The sequence below is a fragment of the Ovis canadensis genome, chromosome 7 (genome assembly GCF_042477335.2).
Source record: "Ovis canadensis isolate MfBH-ARS-UI-01 breed Bighorn chromosome 7, ARS-UI_OviCan_v2, whole genome shotgun sequence".
In the NCBI taxonomy this organism is placed as follows: domain Eukaryota; kingdom Metazoa; phylum Chordata; class Mammalia; order Artiodactyla; family Bovidae; genus Ovis; species Ovis canadensis.
In genome coordinates, this window is record NC_091251.1 from 24,436,940 (window position 1) to 24,462,014 (window position 25,075).

General features: G+C 39.3%; 1 protein-coding gene across 1 annotated transcript; it reads right to left on the reverse strand.

The window, feature by feature from the left end:
- Positions 1-935: 935 nt before the first annotated feature.
- MTFMT (mitochondrial methionyl-tRNA formyltransferase) lies at positions 936-25,075 on the reverse strand. The gene is made up of 9 exons (XM_069595398.1): positions 24,804-25,075; positions 22,646-22,855; positions 18,964-19,086; positions 17,222-17,324; positions 16,064-16,139; positions 9,527-9,618; positions 2,839-2,917; positions 1,891-1,967; positions 936-1,354 (listed from the first exon to the last, which is right to left on the reverse strand). The coding sequence occupies exons 1-9, from the start codon at positions 25,022-25,024 to the stop codon at positions 1,169-1,171; spliced, it is 1,167 nt and encodes a 388-aa protein (XP_069451499.1). The 5' UTR covers positions 25,025-25,075; the 3' UTR covers positions 936-1,168.

Here is a 25,075-nt window from a genome sequence, read left to right on the forward strand (position 1 = left end):
TAGATTAAACATATATTTAATCTCTAAGTCTCCAGTCATCAGCATAAAATCTAGCCTACAGTGCAAGTGTTCAATAAAGAGGATGTTTAAGGACTGCTCTGGCAGTCTAGCGGTTAAGACTTCACCTTCCAATGCAGGGAGTGTGGGTTCAATCCCTGATTGGAGGGCTAAGATCCCACATGCCTTGTGACCAAAAAAAAAACAAAACATAAGACAGGAGCAATACTGTAACAAATTCAAGACTCTAAAAATGGTTCACATTTTTAAAAAATTCTTTAAAAACTACGACATTTACATAACCTGGTTTGCTTCGGAGAGTCCTGTTGATACCTGTTATCCAGGGGTAACTAAGTGCTTCCTTTTAGTTATAAACATGTCCTAATAGAGATAACCAATTATCTGATCATGCTATCAATAAGTGTTGCTGAATTAATGACTAAAGAAAAATTTTAACTGATAGAATCTAGGCAGGAAAAGCTGATAATATAAAGGCTTAAAAAAATTCAACAGCTGGCCACCACACCTCCCTTCCTCCAGAGAAGTGCCTGACTCTCCTGGACACAGAAAAGATGAGTCTGCACAGGCCAGCTGATCAACAACTTTTACTGCACAAACACGTTGAAGAATGTTACTACATTCCTACTTTAAGGAAATACAGGTGTAAAATGTGAATTTACAGAGATTATAACATATTATGAATGTTTATGACTTGGTAGGAACTAGATGGTAGATAAATGTAAAGATCTGACTTCACTCCCTGTTAAAAATCCAAAATGTAGATTGAATACTGCTGAAATGCTAACACAGTCAGAGGGGACATAGGATTTTAAAAATTTAACAGATGCACTTTTTTAAAAGAAACTCTCTTCAGTATATACACATACCAGTTAGTCGTACTCACTGTCACGTAAAGATACAGTCTGATGAGTCTGATATTATAAATAAAAATTTAATTTAAAACTTCTCTTTTTATTCAAACAGAAAAAGCTATTTTTAACTGTTAGACGGAAAATGCAAAGTGAGGTAATACATCTTTTTTACAATAATCTTCCCTTTCAACAGTGTCAAATTCTTTGAAAGTCAAGATAATTCCTTGTAAATAAGGCTTCTAACAAATTACAAGTATATAGTAGGTTCTTGTCCATCTTCTTCCAAAGTACTTGGTACACTATTGCATAGCAACAATTTTTTTTTTCTGCTTCTTCTTTGGTGGAAGTCTAAGAGTCTGAAATCTGCATTGGCTTGGTTGAGCTTGGGAATTTTTCTGGTACCAGGGGTGCAAATATCCATTGTAGAAGTCAGTAGCTGTTAGTGTTTTCTTGAGCATCACTGATCGAACACCAATCCAGTCATCCTAAAGGGCAAAAGACAAACAGTGAAAATGCAGTGCTGGCAAAACTGGTGGTAAATTTTTACTTATAAAACTTTTATCACACACACACAAAATAACAAAACAAATCTTTACTACATCCAGGCTGCAAATGGCACCAAGTAAGATAAATGATGAGCTTTCCTGGTGGCTCAGTGGTAAAGAATCCACCTGCCAATGCAGGAGATGCTGTTCCATCCCTGGGTTGGGAAGATCCCCTGGAGAAGGAAATGGCAACCGACTCTAGTATTCTTGCCTGGGAAATCCCATGGACAGAAGAGCCTGGCAGGCTCTAGTCCATGGGGTTGCAAAAGAGTTCAACACGACTTAGCAAGTAAACAAGAACAAAGTTATTGAATCATTTTTCATTGTCTGAGCAATAGTAACACCTTAGTAAAACTTCATCACAATCTGATGGACAGGCAGTTAGTTGAGTGATGACCCAACTAAAAATGACAAATGATATAAACTATAAACTCAACAAAAGAAGTGTAATTACATGAAACTAAAGGAAACTATACCTTGCAACAAACCAGCAGTATTTGTGACTGTTTGTGGTATATTACTGATCCTGGAATTACAGCTTGTCCTTTTGAATCTAAAGAAAGGGGAGGAGAAAAAGAAGGATATGAGAGAGAGAATAAATAATTACACAACTTCATAGTGCTTCTTAAAAATCAAAGGGAACATTCTGCAAGATAGTACTAATACTGGAGAGCACACATTTGCTGATGCCCTGACTGTAATCCAAAACTTACAAGAGAGTCATGGTGCTCTGTGTGCATCTTGAACCCAACAGGAACCTTTCCATACACATAAGCAGCTACTTACTCAGTGTCCCGGAGATCAACCTAAAATGCTGAACCTAGAGGTTTTGACCATTTGGGTGAAATAACTAGCTTGCAGTGGAGAGATATACAAGGAAACTTAGGATCTAAGCTGGGCCCTCTATCCATGACCAAACAAATCCCAGTTCCTAGATCCCTGGGTAACTCTGACACCCTGTGAACTATACCAGCTCCCTCTGTGGCTCACATCCCTTCAGTCTACCAGGAAGGTAGGACATGAACGGGCCTCTGAATGGACCAGATCATGAAATGCTCCACCCTGGCCTAAGATTCTCATTGAGCTGCCCAGAGATTTTCATTATGATATTCACCAGAAGGAAATTAACCTAATCAGTTTGTATTCCCTGGAAACCTTAAGAGAAGAAATCACAGAGCTTAATATGTGATAATAACACTGGTATCTACTTCTAAGTTTCTTACAATGGTTAAAAGAGGAAATACATGTGAATGGACACTGCAAAGAATAACATTATAAATGAATGTAAAGTATTACAATTAATGAGCTGAAACAAACTCAAAGAATCCTTATTTTTAGTAAACGTGACTCATGGTAAAACAGACACATTTTCAAATGGACTATACTGAAAACATTTTCCATGACAGCTATTCAAAAGTAAGTACCACTGAGGATTGAACTATCAACTTCTACCAAATCCAGAAGTTTAATGGTATTATCCATCCAGAGTGTCTGCAACGGAATCTGCAAATAAAATGAAAGAAGGATAAACACGTACACTCAATCCCCGACACTTTCAATTATTATTTTGTGTTAATCTGGCCTTTCTCTCCCAATTACAGTGGAACTGGGAACTTAGTCTCTAAACCTTATGAAACAGAACATAACATGACCCTCTGCATCAGCCCTAGGGATATATAAGATCTTAAAATTAAATACCATTTTTAATCAATGTATATCTTATTAATATTTCTAGTTAAAATTCATGCTTATTGTAAAAATGCAAGCATTACAACAATTAATGTTAAAAAATTAGAAAATGAATAATTTTCTTAAGTATCACTGATCGAACACCAATCCAGTCATCCTACATGGCACAAGACAAACAGTGAAAATGCAGTGCTGGCAAAACTGGTGGTAAATTTTTGCTTATAAAACTTGTATCACAGAAAAAAAAAAAACTTCACTAAATCCAGGCTGCAAACGGCACTAAGTAACATAAATGATGAGCAGTTCAGTCTCATCATTTTTTTCAAGGACTGACTGCAGTTCAGTCCTCTAGTTCATAGACAAAGAAAGTGAGGCCCAGAGGTTACCTCCCATCCCCAGAAGTAACCAGTTAGTACCCTGATGTGTATGTCCTTGTATTTTTTCTATAAATATAATTATCACAAAAATCTAAAACATAGTGTTTGACAAGGATTTTTTTTTTCCTACTTAACCATAAACTGGACAAATTTTCATCAGTACACACTCATCTATTTCATTCTTTTATCTGCTGGACAATATTCCATTTTATAAAATGTACCATCATTTATGCAACCAATGCCTTTATGATAGACATTTCATAACATATTACGAAATTACAAAAAAACTTTAAATGTGATAATAAGTAGCCTGGGATATATATCTTTGAGGACTTTTATATTTCTGGAGAATAGTCTGTTGTTGTTGTGTAACTTATTTATTAATTCATTTGGCTGTCCTGGGTCTTTAGTTGTAGCATATGAACTCTTAGTTGCGGCCTGTGGGAGTTAGCTGCCTGACCAGGGTTTGAGCCCAGGGCTCCTGCATTGGGAGCAGAGAGTCTTAGCCACTGGACCACCAGGGAAGTCCCAATAGCTGATTTTTTAAGTGGACCACTTGGGTTAAAGGGCATCAACATTTTATTGTTAAACAATCTTGATAAGAGAAAAAAATGACAGTCTATTGCTGTTTATTATTATTGAGGCTAAGGATAGTGCATATTTACTTACACTTGCACATTCTATTTCTTAGGCCTGTTTATGGCCTTTGCTCATTAAAAAAAAAAATACTGAGTTGTTCATCTCATTAATTCACGACAGGCTTTTATATTTTTAGGAAATTAGCTCTTTAGTTCTCAGATGTATTATGAATATTTTTCCAGTTTGTTAACTTTCAATATTGGGTAATTTTTTCCATGCATAAGTTTTTTATTTTATTAAGTACTATTTATTAGCCTTATCAAATACTACAAAATTATCCAACTACGCTTTTTCCCAGTTCTTTTCGGTTTCATTTTGATCCATTTAGATTTTATTCTGATTTTAAAAGATGAGACTTGAAGGCTCACTTTCTTTTGGCTAACCAGCCATCCCAACACTATATATTGAATAATCCATCTTGCCTTTCCCCACAGTGAGATGCTACTTTTATTAGACTTTGATTTAAATAGGCTAAGAGAAATTAACATACACCAGGAAAATAAGTTCTTTCGAATTTGTGAAGTAAATAAACTAATTTTCAGACTGCAGTTCAGTCCTCTATTTCTTAGATGAGGAAAGTGAGGCCCAGAGCAATGCACCCGTTTCCCCACATTTAGACACAGTTAAGGGCAGAGCCAAGGACCAGAATCTACATTTTCTCTTTCTCAGGTCAGGGCTCTTTTCACGGCCACCTCAACAGGACATTTAACTTTCAGAATAGGATAGGCTGTTTCAAAGATGTGAATGGTTAAATCAGAGAATTAAACACATTTGAAGAAAAATATTCACAACTTTATCTATGTAATATTTTGGTATGATATCCTCTTCTGTAATTTGCTGACTGATTCTTCTTTCACCAGCTTCCAGTAAGTCATGAAATGATTTTCATGTGTAATCTTTTCTCTTTCAAAGAACTCTATAAAGACTTCTGAAACACGTTTACTGACTGAAAATCGTTTACATTTACAGAGGGCTACAAATACGATATAGGTACAGAATTAGAATACACAGTACTTGTTCTTGGGGAGGTAAAGCTCACCTTCACCTTATCATCAGAGCACTGCAGAAAGGAGAGGGGCAGTAAGAATGCAGTCATTTCTGTGTTCACTATCATTACTGTCAAAATCATACGTAGGCATGGATTTAAACTGACAGTTTATCTCCTTTGATCTTGACAGTTGTGGACCTGGTTATTAACCTCATTTTACAGGCAAAATGCAGAAGCTCAGAGAAGTTAAGAATCTTGCTCTTCATTAATACACAGCAGCTCTAGGAATCAAATTTCACTTTCTGGTTGCAAGATAAGCGTTCCTTCTGTTGTAGCACAAGCATTTCTCAGTGGAGAGGAAAGGTGAATTGCAGAAGATAAGGGTTATTATGTAGCGTTTAACTGTTTTAACTTTTGGGGGAGCTGTCAAACTGTTCTCTCAAGCAGCTGCCCCATTTTATATTTCCACCAACAATGAATGAGGGTTCCAAATTTCTCCACATCCTCATCAACCCTGATTATGTTTGTTTAAAAAAAAAAAATTACAGCAATTCTAGTAAGTGTGAAGTGGTATCTCAGTGTAGTTTTGATTTGCATTTCCCTAATAAGTAATGACATTGACTATCTCTTCATATGCTTAGTGGCCAATTATATATTTTCTTAGGATAAATGTCTATGTAGAGCCTTTGCTGATTTTCTAATCATGTTATTGGATTTTTGCTTATAATCTTAACCTTTTTGCTATGAGTTCTTTGTTCTTTATATATACTGGTTACTAGACTCTCATCAGATATATGATTTGCACATATTTTATTAAGTAAGTTGTCTTTTCATTTTCTTGTTAGTGTTCTTTTAAATTTTGAAATCCAATTTCTCTGGTTTTAGTTTGTTGCTTATTCTTCAGGCATTATATCTAAGAACCATTGCATACTTCAAGGTCATGAAGGTATATATCCTCTTCCAAGAGTTTTCATAGTTTGAGCTCTTACATTTAGGTTTCTGATCCATACTGAGCTCATTTTTATATGTGGTGTGAGGCAGGGATCCAAATCCATTTCTTTTTATTCTGAATATCCAGTTGTTCAAGCACCATGTGGTAAAAAGACTATTCTTTCCCCATCAAATTATCTTGGAATCCTTATCACAAATCACGTGACCATAAATGTATGGGTTTATTTCTGGACTCTCAATTCTATCCCATTGAGCTTTATGTTTATCTTTTCCAGTATCACATTGCCTTGATTTTTGTAGCTTTGTAGTAAGTTGTAAAATCAGCAACTATTAGTCCTCCAATTTTGTTCTTTTTCAAGACTTTCTGTCTATTCTGGACCTCTTGGGATTCCATATGAGTTTTAGGATAAACATCCATTTTTGCAAAGAAGTCAAGTAGGATTTCTATAGGAAATATGTTGAGTTTGTAGATCAATTTGGGCAACAGTGCCATCTTAACAATATTAAATCTTATTTGCAAACACAGAGGTCTTTCCATTTACTTAGGAATGCTTTGCTGTTTATTAGCTCTATTGTTTTGGAGGGGAGCTGCTGCTGCTGCTGCTAAGTCACTTCAGCCGTGTTTGACTCTGTGCAACCCCATAGACAGCAGCCCACCAGGCTCCCCTGTCCCTAGGATTCTCCAGGCAAGAACACTGGAGTGGGTTGCCATTTCCTTCTCCAGCGCGTGAAAGTGAAAAGTGAAAGTGAAGTCACACTCAGGTGTCTGACTCTCAGCACCCCCATGGACTGCAGCCCACCAGGCTCCTCTGTCCATGGGCTTTTCCAGGCAAGAGTACTAGAGTGGGGTGCCACTGCCTTCTCCATTGGAGGGGGTAGTGTTTATAATGTTCTATATATAATGTTATAGACATAGTTTACACTGTTCCTTTTTTTCTTGTCTAATTACTCTGGCTATAACCTCCAGTACAATATTGAATACAAGTGGTGAGTTGTTGTAAGGCAGAAACCAATACAACATTGTAAAGCAATTTTCCTCCAATTAAAAATAAAAAATTTTTTAAAAGCAGTGAGAGTGGAGATCTTTGTCTTGCTCCTGATCTTAGAGGGAACAATTTCAATCTTCTACCACTATATGTGATGTTAGCTTTGGATTTTTTTTTTTTTGGTAGATATTCTTTACCAGTTTGAGGAAGTTCCTGTCTATTCTTAATCTGTTGAATATTTTTATCATGAAAAGATAATGGATTTTTCAAAGGCCTTTTCTATATCTACTCAGACAGTTATGTGGTTTATGTCCTTTATTCTATTAATACGGTGTATTACGTTGATTTTTCTATGCTGAACCAACCTTGTATTCCTGGGCTACATCGCATGTAACCACGGTGTATAATCCTTTTCTACATGTTGTTTGACTCAGTTTGTTAATTCTACTAAGGATTTTTGCCTCTATGTTAATAAGGGCTATTGATCTATAGTTTTCTTTTTTTGTAAATCTTTATCTGATTTAGCTTACTTGAGTTTTGTATTAGCTGCTCCCTCTGCCTGGAATGCTCTTTTCCTAATCTGGGCATGACTTTTTCCTTACTGTCTTTCAGACCTCAGCTTAAATGTCAGTTCAGAGTGGCCTCCCCCAAACAGATATCCAATCTAAAATAGCCACCAGTGAATCTATCACATTATCTTCCATTAATTTTCACTGAAAAGCTTATCACACTATCTGATATTATCCTTATTTATTTATTTGCTTTTGCTTTCCCACATCACCTCTAACACCCAGAACAATGCCTAGCACATAATAGAATTTCAATAAATTATTTTTTTAGTGAATGAATAATAGTAGGTATCAGATACTGTACTAGATGCTTTATATACAATATGTCATTCTAATTTTCAAATGAATTAACTAAATCTCAGAAGTTAAATAACTTTCTCAAGTCTACAAAGCTAGGAAGTAGCAGAGAGAAGCTGGAATCCAGCTCTGTCTGGTTCTAAAGTCAATGTTGCTTTCCCTAATACCATTCAGTTACAGCAGGAAAAGCACAGGGTTTGAAGTCAGGCAGATCTGGTTCAAAACCTGACTCTCACTAACAATGTGACTGTCAACAACATTCAATAGCCATTCATTGAGCATCTACTTTAAGCTTCAATTTGTCAACTTAAAATGGGATAATACCCATAACATAAGGTTGTAATCCTCACTGAAGATCTGGGCATGTTACAGATATTCAAAGGCAGTTCTCCATTTTAACCAACAAAGGTAGTCCATTAAAAACCCCAAACTTGGGACTTCCCTGGTGGTCCAGTGGTTGAGAATCTGCTTGCCAATGCAGGGGACACAGGCTCAATCCCTGGTCCAGGAAGATCCCACATGCTGCAGGGCAGCTAGGCCCATGCGCCGTAACTATGGAGCCCACTCTCCAGAGCCTAGGACCTGGAACTACTGAGCCTGAGTGAGGCAACTCCTGAAGCCCACGTACCCTGGAGCCTGTGCCACACAACAAGAGAAGCCACCGCAATGAGAAGCCGCAACGAGAGAGGAGACCCTGTTCACCTCAAGCAAGAAAGCCCATGCACAGCAACAAAGACTCACGGAAGCCAAAAAGTAAACTAAAAAATAAAAAAGTTAAAAAAGATTCTATATAACAAATATTTTAAAAATGAATGTCAGATATACAAAAGAATTAAAATAGGGACTCAAACAGATATTTGTACATCCACATTCATACCTGCATTATTCTCATTAGCTAAAAGGTGGAAACAACTCAAATGGCCATCAAGAGATGAGTGGATAAACAAAATGTGCTACATATATATACAATGGAATGTTATTCAGCCCTAAAAAAGAATGACATTTTGATACATGGTACCACATGAATGAAACTTGAAAATGTTATGCTAAGTGAGATAAGCCAGGCACAAAAGGACAAGTATTGTATGATTCCACTTATATGAGGTGCCTATGATAGGCATATTCACAAACAGAAAGTAGAACAGTGATTACCAGGGATGGTGGGATGGGTAGAATGGGGAGTTGTTATTTAATGGTTATAGAGTTTCAGTTTGAGATGAAGAAAAAGTTCATTTAGAAATTAATTTCAGGGACCTCCCTGGGAGTCCAGTGATTAAGAATCTGCCTGCCAATGCAGGGGACACAGGTTCCATCCCCAGTCCAGGAAGATCCCACACACTGAGGAGCAGCTGAGCCTGCAAGCCACAACTACCAAGCTCACATGCCTCAACTACTGAAGCCTGTGCGCCTAGAGCCCGCGCTCTACAAGAGAAGCCACCGCGACGAGAAGCCCGTGCAGTCAAAACTAAAATAATTACTAAATGAAAAAAATGCATTTCAGGATCCTTAGGTTTTGTTTATGAGATTCCTAAATAAAAATACTTCAAAAGTAAATTACAACACACACACATATATACACACAGTTAGGTAAAACTGCAATGTGACTTCCAACTTACCATATTTCCAACAGCACGATAAAGTCTGAATATCTGCTCTGAAGTTTGTTCCTCCCATTTTATACAGCTGGTAGCAGCAGAAATCTTAGGGGCTGTGAGAGAAAACCAATGGCAAGAATGAATATCAGGTCAATGACCATAAATTGGTAATTACTGATACAGCATGACAGAGAGAATGATCTGAATAATAGAAAATTCATCATATTATTTTCTCAACTTCTGTATGTTTTAAATTTTCCATATATACACATACATACATAATAAATAAAAGTACTAGAAGAAAACATTCCCTGGGTTGGGAAGATTCCCTGGAGGAAGGCATGGCAACCCACTCCAGTATTTTTATCTGGAGAATCCCCATGGACAGATGAACCTAGCGGGCTACAGTCCATGGGGTGGCAAAGAGTTGGACACAACTGAGTGACTATAAGCACAGAAGAAAGCATGGGTAAATTTCTTTATAACCTAGGAACAGAAAAAGTTCTTTTATGATTCAAAGTCCAGAAGCAATTAAAGAATGATAAATGTGACTACATAAAAACCTTTTATAAGACAAAAAGAAATGCCATAAATAAAGCCAGGAGACAAATGACAAGCAAGGTATTTGCAATTTATATCACAGTATTTTATATCTATTTATATGTATTGCATGAGAGATATATCTATATAATAAATATAAGTATTTACATATAAGTACTATATATATGTATTACTTATATTTAAATTATATTTAGGAGTACTTTGTATCTATTATATAGATTTATTTCTATCTATTACACAAAGTACCCCTAAAAACTGAGACAAAAGAAACCAAAAATTGGATTAAAAAATGGCAAAAGATATAACAGACTCTTCTCAGATTTTAAAAAAATGCAAATAGTCCCTAAACATGAAAAGTTCCTCAACCTTACTCAAAGAGTAATGTGAATTAAAACTACTCCAAGACACAATTTCTTATCTCTTAGACTAGGAGGTAACATATGCATAAAGTTATCCAGAGTAGCATTACTGGAAATAGCAAAAGATTAGAAATAGTCCAAATGTCCACCAATAAGAGGGTCTATTGATTAAACTATGATTTTTCCATACAAATGAGAACTATACTGCCATAAAAAAGAACACGAAAACTTTTTATTGATAGATGATCACCTGCGTACACTGTAAAATGAAAAAAAGAAAGATGCAGAAGAGTGTATATTTTAAGCTATCCTTTGTGGAATAAAAAAGAAAAAAATCAGTTTTAAAGTATGTGTTTTTGCTTCTTTTTATAAAGGAAACACCTAAGAGGCTAAATCAGAAACTAACAATTCTAGAGGGAGAGAAACAGGATCCAAGCAGATAGGAATAGGATGAAGTGAGACTCCTCTGTGTAACCTTTCCAAATGCTTTTAACTCTGAAGCATGCAAATGTTTCAAATACTCAAAACTAAGCTTTAGTTGTAAAGAGGAAAAAGGCAACCCTGAAAATTAAAACCAAACTGAAACAAAGCAACTTAACTATATAATCTAATATCAAACAAGATAACAAAGCCACATGGAAAAAATAATTATCTCCAGTAAGCTTTGAGCAAAGTACTCTAACTACATACTCTAGAAGGATATATTTTAAGCACCAAAAAAAAAAAAATGTAGCTCTTATCTCTTACTTAGTACTTAAATTTTTCACAGTAATATTGGTATTGCAATTTTGAAATTATTTTATGCACAGCAAATAAAAAATGGTACAGAAATTGATTCTAAAACAGTTTTTTTGTGTGAGAAAATACAAGAAAAATTCTGTACTTTAAAATTTGAATTAGAAACAGTATCAACTCAAATATTTTTTAAAAAATATAACACCCAGCCTTTTCTGATACCTCATTTTGGAACACATCATGGTATCAGATGGTTTCCAAATACTACTCCCCAGCTAAAATGAACAAGGGAGAGATGGCTGATTCCAACGAGGGGCACAGAATTTATAAGGTGAGCCTGGGACATCTTGTGGAAAACAAGGAAGCACTCAAAAACTATTCTGGGGCTTGGGGGATATCAAAAGGGTACAGGAGCCAACTTTAAGAGGCCACCACTGGCCAAATTTGGAACAGCTTGAGCAGCACAAAGCATTAGGAATGCGATTAACTATAAAACACAATAAATAAAAATCCATAAGTCAAATAATACAAAAATTCACTTGCCATCATAACTGAAGGTGATTATGCTGCCAACTCTCTTTTTTAAAAATTGATAATTACAGAAAGAATTAAGAAATTATCCTGCCCTTCTAGGATGAATTAAAATTCACCCCCAATTAATGAGGAAAAGCTCTTCTTTACAGAATAATGCCAACCATTAAATATAAAAGGAACTGGAAAATAACCATTTTGATTTTCATTGAAATAATTCATTGAAGGAAGGAGCATCAATCCCTGCTAAAACTGTGAAAGGTTGTCGCTGTTTAGTTGCTCATTCACGTTCAACTTGTTGCAACCCCATGTACTGTAGCCTGCCAAGCTCTTCTGTCCATGGAATTTTCCAGGCAACAATACGGGAGTGGTTTACCATTTTCTCCTCCAGGGGATCTTCCTGACCCAGGGATCGAACCCATGTCTCGGTGTCTCCTGCATTATAGGCAGATTCTTTATTGCTGAGCCTCTAGGAAACCAGATATCTGCACGGTTATCAAAGTATTACCCCACAGATTACCTGTCATTTGCAAAGGGAGAAACATGGCTTTACAGTAGAAAGATCTGGTGGTCACCACCTCAACCAAGTGATCAAACTTAGCTTCTTCACTAGCTTTGGTGCAACCCAGGATTATGGCTTACTGACGTGACATGCTAAAACTGCAGCGAGAGGCAGACTTCCCCACGTGCATGTCGGTGCTCAGTCATGTTCAGCTCCAGAGACTTCCCCAAGAATATCCTTCAAGCAGTTTTAAATTCTGAGTCATGAAAATGTCTCACATATTCAAGAAATAAAATTAAATCATAAGTTAAAATAAAAAGCAACACAAGGTTAAAACAACCTGAAACCAGTATCACTGGAACACAGTATCATCTATGAAATTCTCTTTCCACAACTTTAAGCCTGAATCTAATGAAGTCTTGAGAACTTCTGATTTACAGGAACTTCAAGGGCTAGAAAAACTAAACACTGAACTAAATACTGAAGGAAAATAGACAATTGGGCTGCTCTCTTCAAAAAGTTAATGACATAGGAAAAAGCAGTGGAGGAAATTACTCTAGTGAAGCTAAAGAGACATACAACTCACCATATCTGGATCCTAGTCTGAAAAAATATACAGCCATAAAATATGTTTTTAGACAGGATAATTTAAATATGGACTGGCTATGTTTACTTTTCCTAGGAGATGCATGTTAACATATTGAGGGATGAAAAGTTATAATGCATACTTCCAAATGGTATGTGCTAAGTCACTTCAGTCATGTCCAACCCTTTGTGACCCTATGGACCACAGCCCACCAGGCTCCTCTGTCCATGGGGCTCTCCAGGCAAGAATACTCGAGTGGGTTGCCATGCCCTCCTCCAGGGGATCTTCCCAACCCAGGGATTGAACCCGTGTTTTTTTACTTCTCCTACTTTGGCAGGCAGGTGCTTTACCACTAGGGCCAACTGGGAAGACCACAAATGGAACAGCAGAAATTAAAATATGTATACCACATAAACACATATGCGTATATATAAAGAAAATGGGATGAGAGACAGAGACGTTCCAAGGAGAACAAACATTAGTGATTGTTGACTCTGGGTTAAACAGGTATTCACTGTCTTTCAATTTACCTTTGCATTTGGTGCTTTTCATAAAAAGAATAGAAAAAATTGTTTTAATCTTTCATAAGGCAACCAGTAACACTGAAGAAGCTGAAGTTGAACGGTTCTATGAAGACCTACAAGACCTTTTAGAACTAACACCCAAAAAAAGATGTCCTTTTCATAACAAGGGGCTGGAATGCAAAAGTAGGAAGTCAAGAAACATCTGGGGTAACAGGCAAATTTGGCCTTGGAATACAGAATGAAGCAGGGAAGGGGGTAACAGAGTTTTGCCGTGAGAACGCACTGGTCATAGCAAACACCCTCTTCCTACAACACAAGAGAAGACTCTACACATGGACATCACCAGATGGTCAACACCAAAATCAGATTGATTATATTCTTTGCAGCCAAAGATGGAGAAGCTCTATATGGTCAGCAAAAACAAGACCGGGAGCAGACTATGGCTCAGATCATGAACTCCTTATTGCCAAATTCAGACTGAAATTGAAGAAAGTAGGGAAAACCACTAGACCATTCAGGTGTGACCTAAATCAAATCCCTTATGATTATACAGTGGAAGTGAGAAATAGATTTAAGGGACTAGATCTGACAGACAGAGTGCCTGATGAACTATGGACAGAGGTTCGTGACATTGTACAGGAGACAGGGATCAAGACCATCCCCATGGAAAAGAAATGCAAAAAAGCAAAATGGCTGTCTGGGGAGGCCTTACAAATAGCTGTGAAAAGAAGAGAAGCGAAAAGCAAAGGAGAAAAGGAAAGATATAAGTATCTGAATGCAGAGTTCCAAAGAATAGCAAGAAGAGATAAGAAAGGCTTCCTCAGGGATCAATGCAAAGAAATAGAGGAAAACAACAGAATGGGAAAGACTAGAGATCTCTTCAAGAAAATGAGAGATACCAAGGGGACATTCATACAAAGATGGGCTTGATAAAGGACAGAAATGGTATGGACCTAACAGAAGCAGAAGAGATTAAGAAGAGGTGGCAAGAATACACAGAAGAACTGTAAAAAAATATCTTCATGACCCAGATAATCACGATGGTGTGATCTAGAGCCAGACATCCTGGAATGTGAAGTCAAGTGGGCCTTAGGAAGCATCACTATGAACAAAGCTAGTGGTGATGGAATTCCAGTTGAGCTATTTCAAATCCTGAAAGATGATGCTGTGAAAGTGCTGCACTCAATATGTCAGCATATTTGGAAAACTGAGCAGTGGCCACAGGACTGGAAAAGGTCAGATTTCATTCCAATCCCAAAGAAAGGCAATGCCAAAGAATGCTCAAACTACTGCACAATTGCACTCATCTCACACGCTATTAAAGTAATGCTCAAAATTCTCCAAGCCAGGCTTCAGCAATACGTGAACAGTAAACTTCCAGATGTTCAAGCTGTTTTAGAAAAGGCAGAGGAACCAGAGATCAAATTGCCAACATCTGCTGGATCATGGAAAAAGCAAGAGAGTTCCAGAAAAACATCTATTTCTGCTTTATTGACTATGCCAAAGCCTTTGACTGTGTGGATCACAATAAACTGTGGAAAATTCTGAAAGAGATGGGAATACCAGACCACCTGACCTGCCTCTTGAGAAATCTGTATGCAGGTCAGGAAGCAACAGTTAGAACTGGACGTGAAACAACAGACTGATTCCAAATAGGAAAAGGAGCAGTCAAGGCTGTATATTGTCACCCTGCTTATTTAACTTCTGTGCAGAGCACATCATGAGAAACGCTGGACTGGAAGAAACACAAGCTGGAATCAAGGTTGCTGGGAGAAATATCAATAACCTCAGATATGCAGATGATACCACCCTTATGGCAGAAAGTGAAGAGGAACTCAAAAGCCTCTTGATGAAAGTGAAAGAGGAGAGTGAAAAAGTTGGCTTAAAGCTCAACATTCAGGAAACTAAGATCATGGCATCTGGTCCCATCACTTCATGGAAATAGATGGGGAAACAGTGGAAACAGTGTCAGACTTTATTTTGGGGGGCTCCAAAATCACTGCAGATGGTGACTGCAGCCATGAAATTAAAAGACGCTTTCTCCTTGGAAGGAAAGTTATGACCAACCTAGATAGCATATTCAAAAGCAGAGACATTACTTTGCCGACTAAGGTCCGTCTAGTCAAGGCTATGGATTTTCCAGTGGTCACGTATGGATGTGAGAGTTGGACTGTGAAGAAAGCTGAGCACCGAAGAATTGATGCTTTTGAACTGTGGTGTTGGAGAAGGCTCTTGAGAGTCCCTTGGGCTGCAAGGAGATCCAACCAGTCCATCCTAAAGGAGATCAGTCCTGGGTGTTCATTGGAAGGACTGATGCTAAAGCTGAAACTCCAGTACTTTCGCCACCTCATGTGAAGAGCTGACTCATTAGAAATGACTCTGATGCTGGGAGGGATTGGGGGCAAGAGAAGAAGGGGACGACAGAGGATTAGAGGGCTGGATGGCATCAGCGACTCAATGGACGTGAATTTGAGTGAACTCCGGGAGTTGGTGATGGACAGAGAGGCCTGGCGTGCTGCAATTCATGCAGTCACAGAGTCGGACACGACTGAGCGAATGAACTGAACTGAACTAAAGGCTACATGTGAAGAGAGAGAAAGATCCCTCACCAATCATTCTCTGGAAACAGACCTGCAAGTGGTCACTCGATCTTAGTCAAATTAAGGGAAATGCACAGTGAAGAAGTCAGAGGATTCAGATGCCCATCAAAACAAACAAAACCTCAGGAAAGGTCTAAGAGTCTGGGCCATCTGCACTTACCACGTGTCACCCCCTCGGCTGGCTGCTGCCTTCCATCATTCAAACTTTCAGGCAAATTTTTCAAAACTGAAATAAGCTTTAAAAAAAAAAAGGAGGAGAGAAATATATTCAAGATGAAAAGAACAAAAACAGAAAAACATTACAAGTCAGTACCGTGAAACTGGGGTCAGGCAATAAAAGAGCTTAAGCCATGAAGAGCCATCGACTTGGTGGAGTCTAGGGGAGCTGTCGCTTCTCTGCAGACTACAGGTCACAGGTTTCCTTTCTGAGAATGCTGAGCCCTGACTGGCCGTTAGAACAGCCCCAGCTCAGCCAGCCACAATCTCACTCTGTATGAAGGAAAGCTGTGGAGACTTAAAGAGAGTGTACTCTGGAGTCACACAGTTCTGGATTCAAATCCCAGTTCCACTGCCTACTAGCCGTGTCTCTGTGGAAAAGCTATTTTACTTGTCTGTGACCTTCAAGGTCATCTTCTATAAAAGAGTTGAAAAAGGTTTGTTGGAAAGGTTAAAAAAAAAAAAAAAGGATATAAGAGCCTCTATAATAGTATACTATAACAGTATCTAATACAGTCCTTGGGCACACAAGCCAGTGCTCCATAAACGACAGATACTATCATAGCAGCATTTCCGAGGTGAGTGCCTACAATGGAAAGCACCGTCTATAAACCTGGGGAGAACGTTTTCCTCTACAGAAAGTTTAGTTCAGATGAAAATCACTAATTGGGTCATTAAGCAGTTACTCAGACAGACTGAATGAAAAAGTCAAGAGTTCATCTACAGCAAGGGGTCAGCAGAATTCCAAAGTACATGGATGCAGACGACTGGAACGTAGGTACAAAAGTGGGAAGAAAGCTGTGACTTACTTAGGAAATGCTCCTGGTCCGGTTTGACAGGGATGAATGGTATGTCCCTGAGATTAAGAGTGAAATTGGAAGAATAGTCTAAAAGCCTCCCCCTGGAATGTGGTAGATCATACAAAATCACATATTTCATTCAAAAGCCTTGAGTAAGTACCTCCTCTGTGTAAATTCTCAAAGACTTCCAAGCTGATTTTTAGGAAGCCAGGGATAGAAATCATTTAAAATTATATATCATAAAATGTTCTTTTCATCATAAACACTCTGGAAACAAGCAGGGGGATATTGGAATAGTGTACCATGTTGGCACCCAGTCTTGACAGCACTGCTTCCAATTCCTTTGAGGTGCTCTTGGGTGGCACAGGAACCGTTTCCTGTTTGAGGATTGGACCTACATCAAACCTACCAAGAAAATCAAAAGCAAATAGTAACATGATCACTGACTGTTTCTTATGATCAATATGTTTGTCTACATGAATGTTTACATACCACAAGGATAGTTTTTGTTTATTTTTTAGGCCACATGTATGACTTGTGGGATCTTAGTTCCCTGACCAGGGATTGAACCTGGGCCCCCTGTCGTGGACGCGCAAAACCCTAACCACTGGACTCCCAGGGAATTCCCCAATAAGGGCAGTTTAACCATGGCCATGAATACGACTGCTAGCCGTCGGCAAGGGAGAAATGTCAGTTTCAAAGAAGGATGAGCAACATTAGCATGTTTCTAATATCACCTGAGTTTATTAACTAGAGAGTTTAAGCCTATTAACTTTTCACCATTTTCTGCGTTTTCATCTGCTTTACTCTTAAGTACCATTTTCTGGTCATATAGGCCATGTACAGAGTCAATATTTGAGCTTAACAAAATTAAATTTCAATTCAGTCATTTTACTAAACTATTAAAATTCATAAAATTTAAAAAAGAAAGAAAGAAGGAAGAGCAAATCTGGCCTATATTTAGATTTTAAGTTTATTTTTTCCCAAAGGAAACAAGTATAAAGTTGCACATCAGGGATTTACTTAAAACCACAAATAATTCTACCATTAGTAATAAACAGTATGAGAAAGTGTCTATTTATATAATGAAAGCACAAAGCAAAGAATTTATTTTCCAAGTAAGTACAATTAAGGAATTTATAATCATTCCTTTCAATATTTCCTTTCTCAAAGGATAAGAGTTTTGCCTGAATTATAATCAATAATAGTGGGTGCAAATGTATTTGCATTGCCACAAGTCTTGAATTTTATATCAAGCTCTGCAAATATTGGCTATCAACTTCTATTACAAATATATTTTGTTTTAAATATGCAACTCTGTGGTCTGTTAACTCTATTTTTTACCTATAAGCTTTAGTAAAATGCTTATTATGAAAAGTTACAAACATTCCAAAAACAGAGTGAACAGTCTAAGGAATCCCCATATACACATCACTCAGATTTGAGAACTACCAAAGTTTTACCACTCTTGTTTCATCTGACCCTCTCCTCTTTTTTTTTTTTTTCCTGAAGTTAAAGCAAATCCCAGATATTGACTTATTCTGGTGAACTTTTCTTTTCTCTGGAGACATTAGGTGATAACAGGCAGAGTATTATGATACTCTCCTGATACAATTTAAAATAACTGTTTTTTAGATTGTAGGTATGATTTGAGAAATTAAATATTAAAGACAATTATATAGCACATTGGTATACAATGTACTACTTCAGGTTCCAAAAAAATTTTGACCATAGAAACCAAGGTCAGCAGAAAACCAAGATTATGACAACTAATATGCAAAAATCCACCTCTCACTTATAAATGTCATTTATAGAAATCCAGCTGTTAATAACACTATTTCATTAACAAGTATAAAGAGACATTGTGTTCTAAAACACATATGTTTTATGTTACAAACCAGGAAGAAACAGAAGAAAAAAAGCACCCTGGAGTTAGAGAAATTAGTGATTAGCACCCACTTATCCACCTCCCCTTTCCCTCAGGCAGACTGACATCAAGATTCAAAAATCACAAAAAGTCTCAGGACAAGAAAATATGCTCTACCTTTTAGGTTTAATTTGCATAATCGTTACTCCAGCAATTGTGTCTCCATGCAGGATGGTGTGGATTATAGGGGCTGGACCACGCCACCTCGGAAGGCAACTGGGATGGACGTTCAAGATGCCGCTGAGTTAGAAAAGACGGAAATTAGTATGAAAGTGGGCTTTTTCACCATTTAGTTTACTGCTGCATATATGTGAGCTGAATCACTTCAGTGTGTCGGACTCCGTGAGACCCCATGGACTGTAGCCCATCAGGCTCCTCTGTCCACGGGATTCTCCACATAAGAATACTGGAGTGGGTTGCCGTGCCCTCCTCCAAGGGATCTTCCTGACCCAGGGATCAAACCTGCAGCTTCTGCATTGCAGGTGAATTCTTTACCGCTGGGCCACCGGGGAAGCCCCTTAGTTTACTGCTACCTAAACTAATATGCTATTTTTCATCATTAAACATTGCCAGAAATTTTGAAAAATGGTTAAATCTAGTCTCAAACCAACTAAAGGAGGAGCCAGAGCTAAGTACACTCTCTTGCCATTAGAGACCCATGAAACTCAAATAACAGAGCAAGAACTAGTCATTGTTCCAAAGATGTTCCACAACAGCTTGTGATAGCTGGGAGTTCTCAAATAAACACATATAATGTGTTTTTTTACTATATGAGAGGAACCACGCAAACCCAATCATGCATCTCACGGACAATGCAAAATTATATTTTTAGTCAAATTACATAATTACCCTCAATTTACTAAATTTTTATATAGAGTTCCTAAAACAAGCTTGTTAGATCCCCACTGAATGATTTATTCACCACTGGTGTGTATCCCAGTATGTTTTTCACCCATAAATAAGCAATTATAATAATTTATTAATCTGCCATTAGTTTAATGATATTTCCATCAGCATGAGTATGCACTTGACAGTATGTGTGTGTATATATATATAAAGTGAAAGTGAACATCACTCAGCTGCGTTGGACTCTCTGTGACCACATGGAACAGTCCATGGAATTCTCCAAGCCAGAATACTAGAGAGGATAGCCATTCCGTTCTCCAGGGGATCTTCCCAACCCAGGGATCGAACCCAGGTCTCCCGCATTGCAGGCGGACTCTTTACCAACTGAGCCACCAGGAAAGCCCCTATATATATAAGCCTCCTATATTCTAAATTCCACTGTTCAGCCCAGTCTCATTCATCCATCAAACATTTACTAGGTACAGCTCATGTCCTGGCACTAAGTACTGGGGATATAAGCAATAATGAATCCAACAGGAAGAAAAAAAAAACAAAGGACTGGATTTTTACTATGAGCGAGATGGAAAACCACCAGAGAACTTTGAGCAGAGTGACATGACTGACTTACACTTTAAAAGGATCGTGTGGTGTTGGGGGGTAAAAGACTGAGAGGGCCAAAGACAGAAGCGAAGACCACTTAGGAGGTTATGCAGCACGAGAGCCAAGAGTGGAGGCCACAGAAGTGATGAGGCAGATTTCAAAGGCAGAGCTGGCAGAACTTCCTGATGGACTGGATATGTGGTGTGAGACAAGGAATTAACAACAGTGCCAAGGTTTGGGGTCTTGAAGGCTGGAGTTGCCATGTGCTGAAAGGAAGATTTGAGGAAGGATCAGGCTTTGGGGTGAAAGGTTCAGGATATCTTAAATGTAAGGTGGCTCTCAGACATCCAGCAGAGCTGCAGAGGAAGCAGTGTGTGCCAGGGGCCTTGAGTTCAGAGAGAGATCTGAACTGGAGGGACAAATTTGGGAACTGTCAGCATATATGCCAGAACTTAAATGAGGGTGGGTGGCAGCCCATAGATAGTGATAAAGGGCATCATATATTTTAACAATTCATGCCAGTAATGTTAATCTTCCCATGTGACTTGAAATGTCAGTATGAGAACTGACATGTAAGACAATTTAGATTACTATGGCATGTTTTTCATTTTCAGCTGTGCATTTGACTTGCTTTTTTTGCCATTTGGCTTTGTGCAAATATTGAAATCTCAATGACTGCATACTTCATAATTGAGATGGACACAACTGAGCAACTGAACTGAACTGGCCATGGAATGGACTGGTTCCAAATAGGGAAAGAAGTATGACAAGGCTGTATATTGTCACCCTGCTTATTTAGCTTATATGCAGAGTACATCATGAGAAATGCCAGGCTGGATGAAGCACAAGCTGGAATTAAGATTGCTGGGAGAAATATCAATAACCTGATATGCAGATGACTTTATGGCAGAAAGTGAAGAAGAACTAAAGAGCTTCTTGATGAAAGTGAAAGAGGAGAGTGAAAAGTTGGCTTAAAACTCAAAATTCATAAAACAAAGATCATGACATCCAGTCCCATCACTTCATGGCAAATAGGTGGGGAAACAACGGAAAATCACTGCAGATGGTGAGTGCAGCCATGAAATTCAAAGACACCTCCTCCTTGGAAGAAAAGCTATGACCAACCTAAACAGCATATTAAAAAGCAGACACATTACTTTGCCAACAAAGGTCTGTCTAGTCAAAGCTATGGCTTTTCAGCAGTCACGTATGTATGTGAGAGTTGGACCATAATGAAAGCTGAGCACTGAAGAATTGATGCTTCTTTGAACTGTGGTGTTGGAGAAGACTCTTGACAGTCCCTTGGACTAAAAGGAGATACAACCAGTCCATCCTAAAGGAAATCAGTCCTGAATATTCATTGGAAGGACTGATGCTAAAACTGAAACTCCAATACTTTGGCCACCTAATGGAAAGAACTGACTCATTGGAAAAGACCCTGATGCTGGGAAAGACTGAAGGTGGGAGAAGGGGACAACAGAGGATGATGGTTGGATGGCATCACCAAATCAATGGACATGAGTCTGAGCAAACTCTGAGAGATAGTGAAGGACAGAGAAACCTAGTGTGCTGCAGTCCATGGGGTCGCAAAGAGCTGGACACAACTGAGCGACTGAACTGAACTGATCAAATTACTGTGCAATGTATCTTAAAAATATGGGAACATTCAAGAGTGTTTGGAGCCAGTGCTTACTGACTCATGAAACCAATCATAGCATCTCCTCCAGTGTTGGCTGAATAATGGATCTCCAAGGATGTTTATGTCCTAATCCCCAGAACCTGTGAATATGTTACTTTACGCATTTTGTAGATACAGTTAAGGTAAAAGACCCCGAGATAGAGAGATTATCCTGGATTATCCAGTGGGTCCAATCTAATCACATGAATTCTTAAAAGCAGGGGAGCTTCCCTTGCTGAAGGTCAGAAAGTGATAATGGAATGGAGAGATATGAAGTAAAAAAGACTTGATCCTCCATCACTGGCTTTGAAGATAGAGGAAGGGCGCCATGGGCCAAAGAAAGCTGGTGGCCTTTAGAAGCTGGAAAGGGCAAAGGAGTGGATCTCCCCTAGAGATTCCAGAAAAGAATGAAGCCCTGCTAACACTCTGATTTTAACCTTGTGAGCCATAGGTAGACTTCCAACCTACAGAACTATAAGGCAATAAACTTGTGTCATTTTTAGCCGCAAAACAAACAAAACAATTCAGGCCACTAATGAAATCTTTTACTTTATAAGAAAATACTGAACCAAGCAGAATTAGAGTTCAAGTCACACTGTACTGCACTTTAGATACCAGGTCCAATATATAAAGACCAAGGTCTGTGCACTGTATTTCCTTACAAATAAAACTTACTAGGGAAATTTAAGAATAAGAGCCTCACTCAAAAGTCGGCCAAATGATGCTACCACGCCAACATCATATTCTCCAGATCCCACATCTGGCCACTCATACACTGGAAGCTGAGACTGGATCGCATATTGCTTCACTGGCAGTCCTTTTGGTGATGGGGAGGGCACTGTGACCACCTCCAACTTCTCAATTAACTCTTCCTCTTTGTTTTCCCTAAGGTGGAAAGATTAGAAGAAAATATGACAGGGTTAAGATAATGACAGAATGTTAAACTACTTCATACATTTTGAAGGCATTTTTCTGATTAATTCACAAAGCAGTTACGGGTAAATGTTAAAACTAGTGCAACTGAAAGACTAAAGTTTGGTTTATTTATTTAATTTTAATTGTTTAAATTCAAAGAGCCGCAAGTGGCTACTGGCTACTGTTCGGACTGTTACGGTTCTAGAAATTTCCTGCGCACACTGAAACACATACAGTAGACATTTTATACAACTGGAATATTATATATACTGTCCTGCATCTTTTTTTTTTCTCTAACACTGTATGATATTATGTGAGTCTTTAAAAAAAATGGTTAAACATACATTTGCTTATGTATGCATCAAACATTTCTAGAATAAGAAATTGAAGAGAATTGGGAACTGAGAGAACGAGAAGGAAGGAACTGACTTTTCATTGTCTATCTTCTAAATTTTTTGAATTTTCTTTTTTTACTATAACCACGTTGTTCAAACAATATTTTATAAATATATATGTATGTGTATATATATATTTCTACGTACATACACACACACCCCATGGGCGTCATTCTATGACACTGTATGTAACACTATCTCAATTTTTCACCTGCTGCATAGTATTCCAGTGCCAGGGGCTGTTCATTTACTTGGCAGGTATTGCATCAAATGTTGAGGAGTTATGAGAAAAGGAGCAGACAGGAGGGCCCAAAACAGAAAGTGCAGGAGTACTGGGGCTGCCAAGCGAAGCATCAGGACACGCAGTGAGAGATGCAAGAGACCACACAGGGAAAGCAGCATGCAGAGAGTGCGTTACAGTGTCCAAAGGGAGCACGTGTGAAGGGAGTGTGTCAGGGTGTGTAACAGAGCGGAGTGTGCGGGCCGGGAATACAAGGGCATTCGTGAAGGACTCAACATGAGGGTCTGCTGGGAAGTACTTGCAGGGAAGACGTGATGGAGGGAGATGAGAGAACTGAGTCTGGGTGCACGGGGGAAACCAGGAATGGGGAAACAGAAACTGCAGACTAGGGGAAAGGAGGCAGAGCAGTGTGTGTGGGGACAGCCACCACATACCACGGACCTTCCCGACAGGCTAGACCTCAAATAATTCTCCCCCCTAGGAAGCACAATTTGTTGAATTTTAGAAATACTAAATGTAGGGAATTTCCTGGTGGTCCAGTAGTTCGGACTCCACACTTCCACTTATGGGAGCCCAGGCTTGATTCCTGGCCAGGGAACTAGGATTCCCCTGCGGAATAAATATTAAATGTATACCTAAGAGTTCTGGTTTATAAGTTTACTCATTGGAAAAGCTGTTAGCTTTTGGACTGTGTCTTCGTTTCAGTCCCAGAAAACTGGATCCGGTTGTACACAGGGAGGAGATAGGTAGTCAAAGTGTAAGGCAAGCGTGTGCAGAGAGATGCCCGTGTCTAGTAAGAAGCCCAAAGGATTAGAGGGTCCAAATCATGCTGAGTAGGAGGCAGTAGGAGCGACTGCAAAGGGGAGGTCTTTGAAGTCGGACCCCATCTTAGTCCCAACCTGCTCAGCTGACGACCTTGGGCAATCTCTTAACCTCTCTGGGTCACGGTTTCCATGCAAAGGGGGCAGGGAGGTGGTGGGACAAGACAGAGGTGATGCAGGAAAAGCAGGCAGCAAGGTCTCAACACCATGGGGTGCCATAGAGCCCAGAGCGCGTTAAGAGTCGGGGGCGTGTAGACCCGCCGGGCGGGACCAGGCGGGCACCCAAGGACTGCCGAGGGGGGCGGCGCACCTTCCGGGCGCCCGAGACGCCGGGATCTGGGCCCACGCTCCTCCCGCTCATCTGCTTTTCCCGGCGAGAAGCCCAAATCCTCGAGGGCGGCCGCAGAGTTTCCACGCTTGCGCCCTCAACACCCGGGCCTCCCAATCCCCGGCCCCGGTACCTGGCGGCGTGCAGCGCCCGCAGCGTTTCGCGGGCGAACTGGTCAGTGCCGAAAAAGAGCACCCTCCAAGGCGGCTTCTCGCGGACTCGAGCGCCCTGGCCGTCCTCCCAGCCAGGGGACGCGCTCAGCCTGGCCAGCGCCCGCCAGCGTGGGCTCGGCCTTCGGCCCGCGCCGCCCCCGACTGGCAGGTGCCCGCAGCAGCACCGCACCAGCGCCCTCATCTCTTCCGCGGGCGGCCTACCCTGCGCAGGCGCGGAGCGGTCCGGGCGCCG

Bases quoted from the DNA above. Each gene is read 5' to 3' on its own strand.
- MTFMT (XM_069595398.1), bottom strand. From the start codon at position 25,024: ATGAGGGCGCTGGTGCGGTGCTGCTGCGGGCACCTGCCAGTCGGGGGC. The intron at 22,856-24,803 runs GTACCGGGGCCG...TTTCCACCTTAG, and splicing joins CGGGCGCTGCACGCCGCCAG to GGAAAACAAAGAGGAAGAGT. The intron at 19,087-22,645 runs GTAAGTTTTATT...TTTCTAACTCAG, and splicing joins CTTATTCTTAAATTTCCCTA to CGGCATCTTGAACGTCCATC.